Consider the following 13,180-nt stretch of genomic DNA (forward strand, 5'->3'; position numbering starts at 1 on the left):
ATACAATTAGTGCTATAAAATAAATAAAAATAATGAGAACAGCACACACATTTACCGACAAAGAGACTGCAAAAATTATAAGTACTTATGTATAGTCAGGCCAGAATAATAAAATGCGAACACACATATGCCATACTTTTCTACTTTGCAGCGAGGTAATCTTTTGCAACCAGTTTATGAATGTGTACAGTCGACGACGGACATTTCGGACTCTCTAGGGAGCGCGAAAACGACCGAAGAATCAGGCAGTCCGGAAAATAAAATTTCACCGAAAAAATCACAAACTTATTATCAATATGCCAGAGGAAGTGGTCAGTTGTATTGCACACATTCTAAAGCTCCTCATGGCTAAATTTCACCTCGCGACATGTGCATCGATCACGGGCGGCGACCACTTTAGCGAGCTCGGCCTGGCTGTGCTGCCCTCGGCATGTCACCGATGAAGTCTAAACAAGAAAGCGAACACGCCGCTGCTGGAACTGCGCTGCGCCCGCAGGTGGGCCCGGAATGAGAGTGCGAAGATGGCGAAACAATAAGAACCAAGAAATGGCCGAAGCAAGCGTTAAATCGCCATTGGCCTTCGTCACTAGGCCAGCGACTAGAGCCAAAATCGACATCGTATCCGGCGATATGCACTCTGCGGTGGCTTGCGTATAATGAGGCATCTTGCCTTTCTTTGCCTGTCATCGAAACACCAGTTGTTTATGGTTTTACAATAGGAGAGTCAGGGTTGCGGTGCATTTTGCCGCGGGTACGCTGACCTTGCTTTGAAATGCACCACCATTTCCTCCAGTGCTCACCGTCTCCATGAGGCCGTACGCCTCCCACGTGCTTTGCTCCTACCTCTTTCCACATTCGGGATGAAAGACTTGGCACATATGAGTTCCGCAAACTCTGACTACGGTTCAAGTTCGTGCAACGGAAGACATTCAAGAACAGTATGAATTCGAAACCACGTGGATGCAATGTGCCGACTCGTGCAGAATTTCAGCATCGCAAGTTAAAAGGCTCCCTTTAAGCTTGAATTTCATTTTGTTTGATTAAGTTTTCAATTTCTCCTGCAGTTTGAATTAATGAGGTTCCACTGTACATTATATGGCAGCTTGGGTATTGGCGGCGAGTGTGAACGAGGTGCGAAAAATCGAGCGGTCAGTTGCGGTGCGTCCGAATTTTCGGTCGTCGACTGTACTACGGTACACCCTTTATTCAGAAACATGAATAAGGCTAGTTGCATACAGCAGCTTTAAGTGTGCAGGTACAAAATATTCTGCGCACACAACCATATTTCCCATCTGTACATGCACTGTACGAAGCACAGACAGACAGTTACAATGTTGTACGCACTCAGTGATGAAACTGGCGCTTCATGTTTTAGTGCAACTGTTGGTGCAAATAAAATGTGAAAGGAATTCTGTAGTCTAAACTGTTCCAGCTCAATGTTTTCGCAAAATCCAGATATAATATGCAGTAGCAGAAACAGAGACCTAGGGTTGCGTTTCGCACTGTTCAGCTCTTTTAACCACTTCCTTCTATACTGTGCAGCACACCTTCATGTTCACCCCACCTTAAGAAATAAGGGAATACATACTGCACTCACAAGTTATTGGGTCGTCGCTGCTGCGCACGGTCACTTGCACTGTGGTAACGCCGCCGACCGCTCTGAAGCCTCCCTGCCATCATGCCCCCGTTGCTACGTAAAAAGGCGCTTTGCCGCATAGCTTCACTTGTGATCAGGACCCCAGCAGAAGGCACTGCAAGAAACAAGATAAGCATAAGTGTGCATTCCTGCAGCTTCGACTGCTCACCAAGAATCCACAATATGTAACACAAAGACATGAGATACTGAAAGGAAGTATGCTTACGTGCATAGTGCCCCAGACATCTGGATGCAAAGAGCGGTCCAAGTAAATGAAACTGCACATCACAGAAAAAGCTATTTCTATCCCACTATTTTCTTTCGAAACAAAGCTTTCCAAAAAGGTGGCGTAATGATCATTTGCACTGGGACTATCGAAGAGCATCACAAAACAAGATGCTTTAATTCCACTATGCGAATATCTCAGGAAAAATCACAGCTGGCAAAGGCAATACAGCCAAGCAGTTTGTGCTTTCACAGTACAGACAAGCCCACTAACAATAAACAATGACTTAAAGGGACACTGAGGAGAAATTAAGTTGGCTTGTATCGATAGAATAGCAGCTCCTGATCACAAAAACGCCACTCTTACTGAAAACAAAGCTCTTGTAATGTAGAAAATAGCAAGAACCAAAATACAGGCGTCGCCGCCACAGGCCAATCTCGCAAGTACAAGCGTGATGACTTCCTAGGACAAGAGGCGCCACCTTGGAGGAATTTTTCTTACTTCATGGAAACCACGAATCTCTGAGGCTGGCAAAGGAAGGTTGCGCACTGCACCGCTGGCCGTCAGAAATCACGGAGTCTGCGTTTACGTCACGTATCATGTCACTCCGTTCTGAGACATCATAAGAGTTGCCGTGGCGTCATAAGAGTTTCCTGAGTTTGAATCAGAGCGGCGGGAAAAACTTTTTCATCTTAAACCCAAATTTCTATAAAATAAATTCATCTTTCGCACCGTGACAAGCGGCAACAAAGCCATGAAATGCCGAACTATCAGATTTTGCTAACAAAAAAAAATGATAGAGTTCTCCTCAGTGTCCCTTTAACGCGAAGGAAAGTGACATGACAGTCACGATTCAAAATAGGGCCATGGAAGTGACCCACACACAGAATGAACATTGGTAGACATGGGACTTGGTTACGGCAACCCACATGTTCCCCTAGAATGCTATGTACCAGTTACCTCTCTTGCAGGGGCTAATTTTGCCACAAGGTGATCACTTATGTTTTTGAGCTTGCATCTGCAATTTACACTGACACAATGCTGTAGCTGCACAGTGAATGGCAAAAAAGAAAACAAAGCGCAAATAACAAGCACGAGACAAGACGGATCAGGAAACGTAGAGGATACCTATGGCATCTGTTAAAGAAGACGCGCTTCCGAGGGCTCCAACTGAACCGCGGATCAAGCTGTTCACCCGGTTCCGGAATCGATCAGACTCTCTGAAGTCCAGTTCCTCAAAGCGCAGGCTCTGTACCACACCAATTCTCCTCTGCCTCTGCTGGGGAGCTGCAATGATAGTTTGTGTAAATTGTTTTAATGTTCAGTCTAAGCACATCGCGCAAAATACTATTTCAAGAAAATTTCCACACTAATGAAGTATCATTCCCTGAACTTCCATCACATTTAGAAAACACAGCATCAAAGCAAATAACTTCAAAGATGTATTTTCACTCCAAGTGCTCACAAAGTATAAACCTTTTCTTGGCCATTTTGAAATTTTTAAAAATGCAAAATTACATCCACATAGGCACTATTGGTAAGTAACAAAGACTCAGGTTACTGCACTATGTAGCTGCCGATGCTGCAGGCAAAGAGAGAAGCAAAACTAAAATTGTAATGCAAGGAAACCCATCTGTGTGGCAACAAGTGACTCAGAGCCCTAAACTGGCCCACCTGTCCTCTCCTTGCCCTGCAGAGGAACGGCCGACAGCTCCTGCCACGATGTTTTTGATGTCTCGTCTTGGCTGGTCGAGCCATAGCCTGCATCCGACTGGCCTCCTGCAGCAGTGTGAACCCCGGTCTTGGCCACGGCATCTACGTCCAGCAACCACTCCGCAATCAGTCTATGCATTCGCGACATACCCAACAAGGTGGCGGGGGGGGGGGGGGGGGGGGGGGGGGGGGGGTTGAGCACAGAAATGAACTCCAGTGAAAATAACGCCCCACTTTTAAACCTATCACCAATCAACATCACCATTTCTTTATTTGCAAATTAAATAAATAAATGAGCAAAAACATGCAGCTTCTGCATGTCAGTACAAGGCTTATACAAAAGTGTTTGTTCAAGCTCAATGATTATTCTACCGCTCTGATGCACAGATTCAAATCTTCAAAAGCTTCAAACACGCAGATTATCCCCTTGAAAATCCCATGTAAAAGCACAGGGAAGTTGCACTATATACTGAACTCCAAGTTAAGCGGTCATTCGATATATCAAACAAGAACCCAAGGCACAATGCGCACAATGCATTAACTAACCAAACCAACGTGTGCATAGAACTGATTCTTGCTTCCAGCCCTCGAGGTTTCCAGTCCGCCTGCTTGCAATGGCTGTTTGCAATTGCAACAATTCAGGCAGAGACTGGCAATTATTGCATGACCAAGAACTTAATTTGGCACAGACTGTCATGTTTGTGAAAAAGTATGACCATATTTCAGGCTGATACTAACACATGTCCTTTCTGCCTCAAATACATCATTTGAAAAAAGCGCTGATGCCGAGCATGGAGTGATGTCTTCTCAAGTAAAGTGATAACCAAGCTTTCCACTACCCCGACGATTCAAACAGGCTTACTCTATCAAATCACATAAAAACTTGGGGTGTTTCATTTACTTATACTCTCGTGTGCTTTGCTGCAGAGTGCATTCACTCATGAGATGAGCCATAACATAAAATGTCAGTGCAACAGAACAATGAATTGAGCCTCTTGGACAATTTACTGTGTCAAAAACAGAAGTAGCACTTCTAAAAATAGGTTGTTACAGCTATGCGAAAGCAAGCTTTCTCCCCTCCCATATACAATCTGTTTCTACCATGAGAAGACTTCCTTTTAGACTCCGATAACTATGATGACTGAGAGTTCCATAAATGGCTGCAAGGACTTGCATGAAAGCTGCAACTGAAAACATCAAGGATCTTCAATGCCGGGTAGAAGAAACTACATACAACTATGTGCAGGGAATCACTCAAGCAGCGCTTCTGAAAGAAAGTATGAGAAATGGGCTGCATTCTGACCAGAGCTGGACCGGTCGTCCGTCTTGGTGAGCAACTCAGGAAGCAGCTCCGGAGTCACAGCCACAGGGTCGAGCTGAGGCCGCAGGGTCTCTTCGAGACTGGTGCGGCTGCTGCCAACACTACGTGGGGCGTCAGGTACTGTGCAGGCCAGAGACCCTTGGGACCGCCGCAGAGCACGCTTGAACTGGGACACTGCCAGCACAACATTTCGCAGCTTGGCCCAGTGAGCACTGTCCCCTGTAGGCCATGCACACTCCAACACAGCCTGTCAGGAAAAAAAAAAAGCATAAAAGATAGTCACTTGATGACACTGCACAGCTAATTCCCCTTTCTGTGATGGAAAACTCAAAATTCCACAGATGCAGAATAAAGAATCTGAGAAATTGAATGGATGCAGAATTAAGAATACGTATGCGATATTCCGTGAAAATCATGACACACAAGAATAAAGCACGCAAGTTTATTTTTTGAGCACATGCCTTGCATGCTGCAGAGATCCCTCTTTTAAAATTGAAAGTGGCTGTTGTAACTCAGTACCAAGTAATGTTTCCTGTTATATTCACTCAAAGAAGACCGTTTGCTTGATACTACATCTCCATAACGACAGAATGATCCCTCTGCGTCAATACAGCTAATTCTGAGACAAATGTTTTACAGCAATGGAAGAGTGTGCTGGGGTCATTTCTTCCATTACAGCCAAGAAATACAGGACGTCGAAACCTTCATCCTGTTCGTCTTGCTTAGAAAGAAACTGTGCGAGGTCTCTGTCATTAGATTCAAGTTCTCAAGAGAGTTTTCAGGTATACTTTCCACTCAGCAACTATGACTCACAGCAAATCCTCCTTCAGCTATAGTTGGCCTGAACTGTCTGGGATTTCATTCTAATCGCAATAATATTTGTTTTAAAATTTTTCTGATGTCTCAAACTCCCCCTTATGTTAAGTCAAACCTTAATATAACGAATAAAGGATATTATGAATGACTGGCTATATTGAACTCATCAAAAATTTTTTAACAAAGACATGCAATTTTTTCCCTTCTGTATCGAATGCAGTTGGCGATGAAACGGATATATCGAACTCCCCAGCTCCAAGCGGTGGCCGTTTAGCTGACAGGAAGCAGGCTTCGCCGCACTACACAAACGACTAGTGGCAGTGCAGCAAGCATTCAATATTGCAAGCGCTTTAATATTGCACTCGCGAGCACTTAAGATACAGCGACGGGTAGAGTTGTAGTCCAGCAGTCAGCACAAGTTCGCGCCTGTCGCACCAGTCAGTAGTGCCCTGGTAGCAGCAACATGAACAGTTGTAGGCTTGCAGTAACCGTCCTGCGCTCACCTCTGCTGTCACGGAGGGGGCTGGGCAACAATTTAACATGACAGCATTAAGGGCCCCGTGTTGCAGAAAAGCCAGCCGTGAGCGAAAAATCCCTCCGCCTCCTCCTCGCAATGTATGCCATTGCCCCAACAGATAGCGCGCGACGACGCCTCCCCCTCGTCTCGTTCGGGCACAGTAGGGCCGTGCGGCCACGCAGGAATCACGCGGTGAGCGGTGAACAACACAGCGCACATCCAAAGCGCATTCATCACGAAGCTTGCGGCTTGCTGCCTGTTCGTTCAGCGCGGAAGCTATGCTGGCGTTCGTGGCATCGAGTTTGTCAAGAACGATGTGCCGACGAACTACGACTGCAACTTGAGTCCAGCGTGTTTTGGCAAGGAACCTGACAGCGCTTCTCCGTGGTTTGCCGCTCCACACGTCCGTTTCACTGTACGTAGCAGAGCGATTTGTCTAACGGGCAAGGCGTCGCGCCGAATGGGTGATGGCGTTCCGTGGACTCCCTGGCAGTGCTGCAACACGCTGTCGCATTCCACTCTTAAAAGCAAAGCTTAAGTGTCCTCCAATTTTTTCTTTCTTTTTCTTTGCCCACACTAATATGTCACGGAGGGGGTGAAAACGGCAATAGCTTTCGATCTGACATACCGCTTTTCACGCGACACGGCTGTGATGCGGGGAAGACATCCCAGCCGGCACTTAAACCTGCTGCCATTGCCCACTTGCGGTGCTGCGCGGAGAAGCCAACCTAACTGCGCTCAATTTCTTGCGACCTCCAGAATCGCCATGAGTGCCTTCGAAATGCCACTAAAGCCTAGCAAAAAGCCTCTTTATTTCTCTAGTAAGGTTCTCCTGAGTTGCCACCCTTTTGGTGACTAAACAGTGTCACTATTGCATGCGTTCTAACAAAATTTTATATTACCAATTTCGACTATAACAAACCATTTCCAGATTTTTACTTGTTTGCTACAACGAGGTTTCACTGTATATTTGTGCAAATAAGGTAACTTAGTCATTTTCCCACTGTTCTGTCGTTCCTACTGATGCCCATAACAACAACTGTATAAAAGAAAATGAGAATTTGGCTGCCAACACAAACTTTCGCAGAAAAATAGGACCATTATCCATAGCAAATGCACTGACGCTGGAACCAATGTTGTTGCTCTTTGACTGAACATGCAAAGCGACCATTTTATATGAGGTTTTCTCAAAACATCAAAATCTCAAATCTCCTTATATGCACCTCTGTGCACCACCACATTTGAAAATGGCACACATCTAACTCAATGTCCAAGAGGCCATCCTACACATCCTAAACAGCCAGCTTAGATGAAGGTCACATTCCTGCAGACTTAACATGCAAGTACCCAATAACCCAATGCACTTGAACCTCACAGTCCAACTGCCCAACACTGTTCTGAAGACATTGCAGAGATGAGGGGAGCTGTGGAAGAACAGTAAGAAAACGAAATGGCGCATTTGCTGTTAGGCCGAGGTGCACTGTTATGCCATATCCTTGCTGCAATCAGCTCAAGAAGCAAAACAGAAAATGACAGATGTTCTCTCATGTCATTCCCCATCACCATGTTATCACTGGTGAAAGTTACAGGCCATCAAACTGCAATTTGCAACTGTAATGAATGCAGTTTTTGTGTGCTGAACACAGACGGCAATCATCAGGGACAGATGACCACAAATAAAGCATACTATCAAATTTACAATGATGCAACACACGCCAAATCTTTCCCGGGTCAAAATCAATAAGGTAGCACAGAAGCTATTAACAAAAATGCATGAAGATGCACAACAAAATCCATGCAAGTTGCAGAAAAGAAACAAAATCTCAACTAAAGGTTGTTACCTTGTTATAGTAACCATAGGTAATGGCATTGGCTTGAACACCGTGCTTCTTCATGTCAAACAGGATCTTGACTGCAAGAGCTGGCTGACCATACTGGCCACAAAGCAGCATGAGAATACGATAGGATACCTGAAATGCACCAAAGCACCATACAATGTTTCCGCATTTGGTTATCACTAAGGGTGTGCAAATACCAGAATTTTGTAATATGAATAGAATACAAATAAGTCTGAATATTGAATTGAATATCTGTTGAGTACAAAAAAAAAAATTTCAGAAAGTGATAAACAAGCAAATGTTATTGCCTTGATTTTTATTTTTAAATAGTGTACGGTCTTTGCAACTGAAATAAACAAAACTAGACAGACTCAGCACCGCACACAAAACATGATGTGCACAGAAATGTATACTACTTAGTCTGATCAGACAGAATAACAGTATTCACCCCATAATGTGATCATGCAAAATGAAATCCATAAAATGACAAGACTGGCAACAACGAAAAAAGATGATGGCTATTAAAACCTCATTAATTCGGATTTCAAAGGACCGGAAGAAATGTCCAGTTTATCCAAAGGTCAATTTGTAAAATGGCCCGTGACTCCCGAAAAAAAAAAAAATCAATGCGAAAAAGCCTCCCGAGGCAGCTCCATCGCACAAACACCTATAAGCCTGTGAAAAGTACCCAGTTTTGGCGCGCTGGAAGAACAACGCGAATGTAAGCGAGGGGGGAACGCACATTAGTGTCGAAACGGCAAGACTGCTTCAAAAAAGAAAAAGAAATGACCAGTGACGCGCCAGCTGGCGTCCGAAAGCAGAGCAGAGCTGGGATTGGACTACCAGCGAATGTGCGGGCTGACAGCTGCCATCGTCACGAGCAAGCGGCGAAGCTCAGAAACCAAAACTAAGCGGCAGGCAACTTTTTGCCTAATGACAGGGGCCCTCTGATCGTTGTCAGGCTGGTCGTTACGTCCACTTAAGAGGTGCACGGCTTACAATGCACCATGCAATACGCGTAATTTTTGCACATCACTTGCCCTGCAGCAACACCTCGACTCACCCCTTCTGAAGCTTCATGCAAACTTCCACAGGTGGGCTTTCCCGCATATCGCAGATGACCAAAACGAGATGGCGGGCCTCGCACTATGAGAATTATGAAGGTGACGGGCCAAGTTGCATGAGTGTGGCCATAAGAATGTAAAATATTAAGGAATGATAAAAAAAACGCGTTTTTACGTTGCGACTGTTCGAAGTGGGTCATTGGCCTTCTTGTTCGCAGCACATGTGATATGTGAAAAAGCCCCCTTGCGTAATTTTGCACGAGGTCAAGCCTAGCGGCATCGGAACTCGATCCATCCACACTGTAAACGACGGAGAAGAAAGGGAACAGGATCTTTGTATTGTTTTACTGGAACTTTACACTCAATCGTCGCACAATCTGCCCACAAATTGTGGTTTTGCCACGGTCGAATTTATGAAAGTCGGCGCAGCATACGATCACTGGCATGTATTTGGGAATTTTTGAGTATTTGGAAATTCTCGAATTCAATTTCTCGAATACGAATACGAACTGAATATTAAGCATATTTGAAATTCTGAATATTCACAGACCCCTAGTTATCATCATCAACATAAGCACCAGACACAATGAACCTATGGGTTCGTTACTACATTTAAAGGTTAAGTTTATAGTGTTTAACGTCCCAAAGCGACTCAGTCAATGAGAGATGCTGCAGTGGAGGGCTACGGACATTTTCGGCCAGCTGGTGCTCTTTAATGTGCACTGACATCACAGAGTACACAAGCCTCTAGCATTTCGCATCCATAAAAATGCGACCGCCATGGCTGGGATCAAATGCGTGTCTTTCGGATCAGCAGCTGAGCACCATAACCACTGAGCCACTGCAGCAACCGTTATTATGTACATTTAAAGCAGGTTCACTTCATACAGCAGCAATAAAAAATTATACGTTATAACTTATTTCAAAACAATGCTTCATTAAACCACCACCATGGCAGTGAGAATGATGGTGATTATTCAGCTGATAAAGGCAATTATGGTACAATAGTCACTGTTTTATAAAAAATAATTACCATTTACCATAGTCAACTAGAAGGAGACATGTAACATGTCAAATTCTCCTACATCTTTTATCACCATTTAGTTTGTTCAGATCAGTTCTCTATACTCAATAATAGCATGATAGATGGCAAATGAAAAATTTGCCAAACAAAAGCGAACCTCATCAGGGGCGGGCAGCTTGAGTTGTTGCATGCGTTGCAGGATTTCATCAGCCACACGCAGGGCCTTGGCTTTGGACGCAAAGGTCTTGGTGTAGGCTGGCAGATGCATGAACCAGATGCTGTAGCTTGTACCTGCAAGACACCTGAGAAACAAATCAGCACTATTACACAAAGCATTAGACACTACACATACATGATTTCAGTTCACAGCAGGGCTGGCATCAAAACACTGGAGACACGTTCACGCTCAAAGTGCCTTAGTGAGCAGCATAGCTGTGGGCGCCAGTAAAGAATTTACAGATTTGACAAGCCAACTCAGGTTAACAAATACATATACTACCAACAAAAACAATAGCGAATAAGCACAAACAGACAAATAGGACATTGCTGTCTGCAGATTAATGACCGCCTGTTTAGAGATTGCCGAGCAAGTTCAGCTAAGGCTAACTGCAAAAATCATGTTATACAAGGGACTGCTAAACCTACTTCAACCTATGCACAGGATGGCACGGCAAAATGCGAAACTTTATATTTAGCGCCATCTAATTTTTAAAATCACAACAAAATCAATTAGATAGCTAGCTGAACTAGCTGCATGCGCACTACAATTTAACTTAAAGCTAGCAAAATTAGTCTTTCTCAATCTGACAAAAAAAATTGCAAAATGAGCCTTGGTGAGCGAGAAAGCGGTCGAAAACGACCGACTTGCTGCACACCCCTTTTTTAGGTATAAAGCAGAACAACCGACCATGCGTCCTGGATTAATGTATGAATTTATGTACTACAATTACTTATTCCTCTTAAGTGGGTCTGCTCCTTGCATTCTTACAGGAAAATTATTTTAACAGCAGGCTACATATGGGGGAAAACATCACGAAGTTCCCCAGGGTAGAAAGTAAAGATAATGACTGAGTGCCTGCTCTGAAGCTCTGCCTTTTTCTGGCTTTATAGGATGGTCCAAACATAACAGAGGAAAATGCTGGTTACCAATAGTTGCGAAGACATGGAAAAAGCCCTGGAGACCACTAAGCAGCACCGGTGCCGCCAAGAGTTGCAGTGTCCCTAAAGAGCCCTCCACAATAGAAGAAAATGAAAGAAGGCAAAATGCAGGAACTGGACAATGTTTATTAGAGATCTAAGCAGTGCACTCTTCCTGACTACCAAGAACGTCCACTTTTAGAACGCACTATGACGATGGAGCAAGCTCGGTTCAGTCTAACCTACAATAACGCCCAGAAGCTCGCGTTCACACCCTGTGAATCAAGCAATGTCGAATGTATATTCGACAAGGTACATTCAACAAGGGCGAAGCACAAGAGCAATGGTTGTGATGCTGAAACAGAGGAGCTGGGAAGAGAGCTGGAACCTCAAAAGGGCTGCACAGACAGGCTACATGGAAAAGCATGGATGTAGAAGTGCCAAGCTTGCAATAGGTCATGGAACAAAACAGTGACAGGTTGTGTCCACACACGGTGCTCGTCATGCCAAGAGGCTCCCAAACATAATGTTGGCCCCCGTAGAGCCAACTTCATGTGCATTCAATGAAAGAACGAGTAATGCCTGTTTTTTGGAGAGGCATTCGAGGGTTGGGGCAAAATGTAATATCTTGAAATTTCTCCCTAACATTTTCCTGTGTTCTGCTTCAGATGGTAATGAGCATGATGCCAGAATGGTTGCAAATAATCCAGCAATATTTTTTCGTCGACATTTGTGAAAAAGAAAAAAAAAAAGGTGATGATCTGCAAATGTGTGTTGAGTTTCAGCCCATTCTTCCCTATCTGCCTGCAGCAGCTGACAACAAAATAACAGTGAGAAAGTACAGGCTTACTTTGCCCAGCTGACAGGGCACTCGGCTTGTATCCGGGCAGCCTGCAAGCAGTATCAAGACAATGTGCACTCAACAACACAACAACATCCTGGTGAGCAAGTGAAGACAGGCTGTCATGTATTTCCAGTCTAAACACTAATGCAGGCTACAGCCTTTGACATTACGCCTATGCATTGTTGACTGGCCTGAATGAGATTCAGTACAGCTGTCATTATGACACATGTTCCAAGATAACAGTCTAGTCTTAAAGATTCTACGTTACTAGCATTCCAGAATTGCAGTCAAGTCACTACAGAGAAATGACAGGACAACACAGCTTTGCAGAATGTGTCAAATGATAAGAAGCCTATATTAATGGCACACTTCAATGCCAAAAGAATAGTTCAGGAATCACGGAAGCAATGAAGCCCTGGAAGCAGCTTTCACAGCAGAAGATGTCACTTTATCTCAATCACCCAAGACTTAAACAACGTCAGAAAGAAGAAAAAAAGAAAATTGTACATGCCTGCAACAAACAAACAAAGCCTCTTCAAAAGCAATTTCAATAGGAGCTAACGAAAGGTCAACCAAATTCAGTTCACCTGTTCTTAGAAAAAGTTATCCATATATAGGCACAGCCCACATATATCCAAAATTAGTTCTAAGAAAAAATAAATTCTGACCAAGTCCCTTCTCACATACTATGACCTGCATAAGATCAACAATTGCAAGACTATTTACCTATTTCTCCATGTTTCACTTTCAACTAATTTATAAATCTGGGACTTCAGGTCCTCCCCCTTCCTCTCTTCCTGTCCCCTCACCTCTGTCATTTCATTACTCCATTCTGCCTGCTATCCTTTATTTCCGCTGCCCCAGCTCAGGTGCTTCAGTATCGATGGCAGATGCCGGGGCTAGATAGTTTCCTTCTTTTTATTATTATTTTAATAAAACCACTTACTACAATGTACTACTTCAGGTCCTTTAGCTCAACTTATTATAATGCTGGTGTTGAAGTTATAAAACTCACAAGCCAACCACAAGCTGCAGTAGTGTTAC

The 13,180-nt window shown here is 44.1% G+C and overlaps 1 protein-coding gene across 6 annotated transcripts in view; it reads right to left on the reverse strand.

The window, feature by feature from the left end:
- Crag (DENN domain-containing protein Crag) overlaps positions 1–13,180 on the reverse strand; it is a 57,384-nt gene that overhangs the window by 22,688 nt on the left and 21,516 nt on the right. For 5 of the 6 annotated variants that reach the window (XM_077658150.1, XM_077658148.1, XM_077658147.1 and 2 more), the window contains 7 exons: positions 12,143–12,183; positions 10,313–10,457; positions 8,071–8,199; positions 4,879–5,143; positions 3,537–3,677; positions 2,991–3,149; positions 1,598–1,751 (listed from right to left, as the gene is read on the reverse strand). In XM_077658150.1, coding sequence (XP_077514276.1) covers positions 1,598–1,751; positions 2,991–3,149; positions 3,537–3,677; positions 4,879–5,143; positions 8,071–8,199; positions 10,313–10,457; positions 12,143–12,183 — 1,034 coding nt within the window. The remainder of the gene's footprint in view (positions 1–1,597; positions 1,752–2,990; positions 3,150–3,536; positions 3,678–4,878; positions 5,144–8,070; positions 8,200–10,312; positions 10,458–12,142; positions 12,184–13,180) is intronic. The other variant, XM_077658149.1, reaches the window with a different exon arrangement.

The sequence above is a fragment of the Amblyomma americanum genome, chromosome 3, assembly GCF_052857255.1.
Source record: "Amblyomma americanum isolate KBUSLIRL-KWMA chromosome 3, ASM5285725v1, whole genome shotgun sequence".
NCBI classification, from domain to species: Eukaryota; Metazoa; Arthropoda; class Arachnida; order Ixodida; family Ixodidae; genus Amblyomma; species Amblyomma americanum.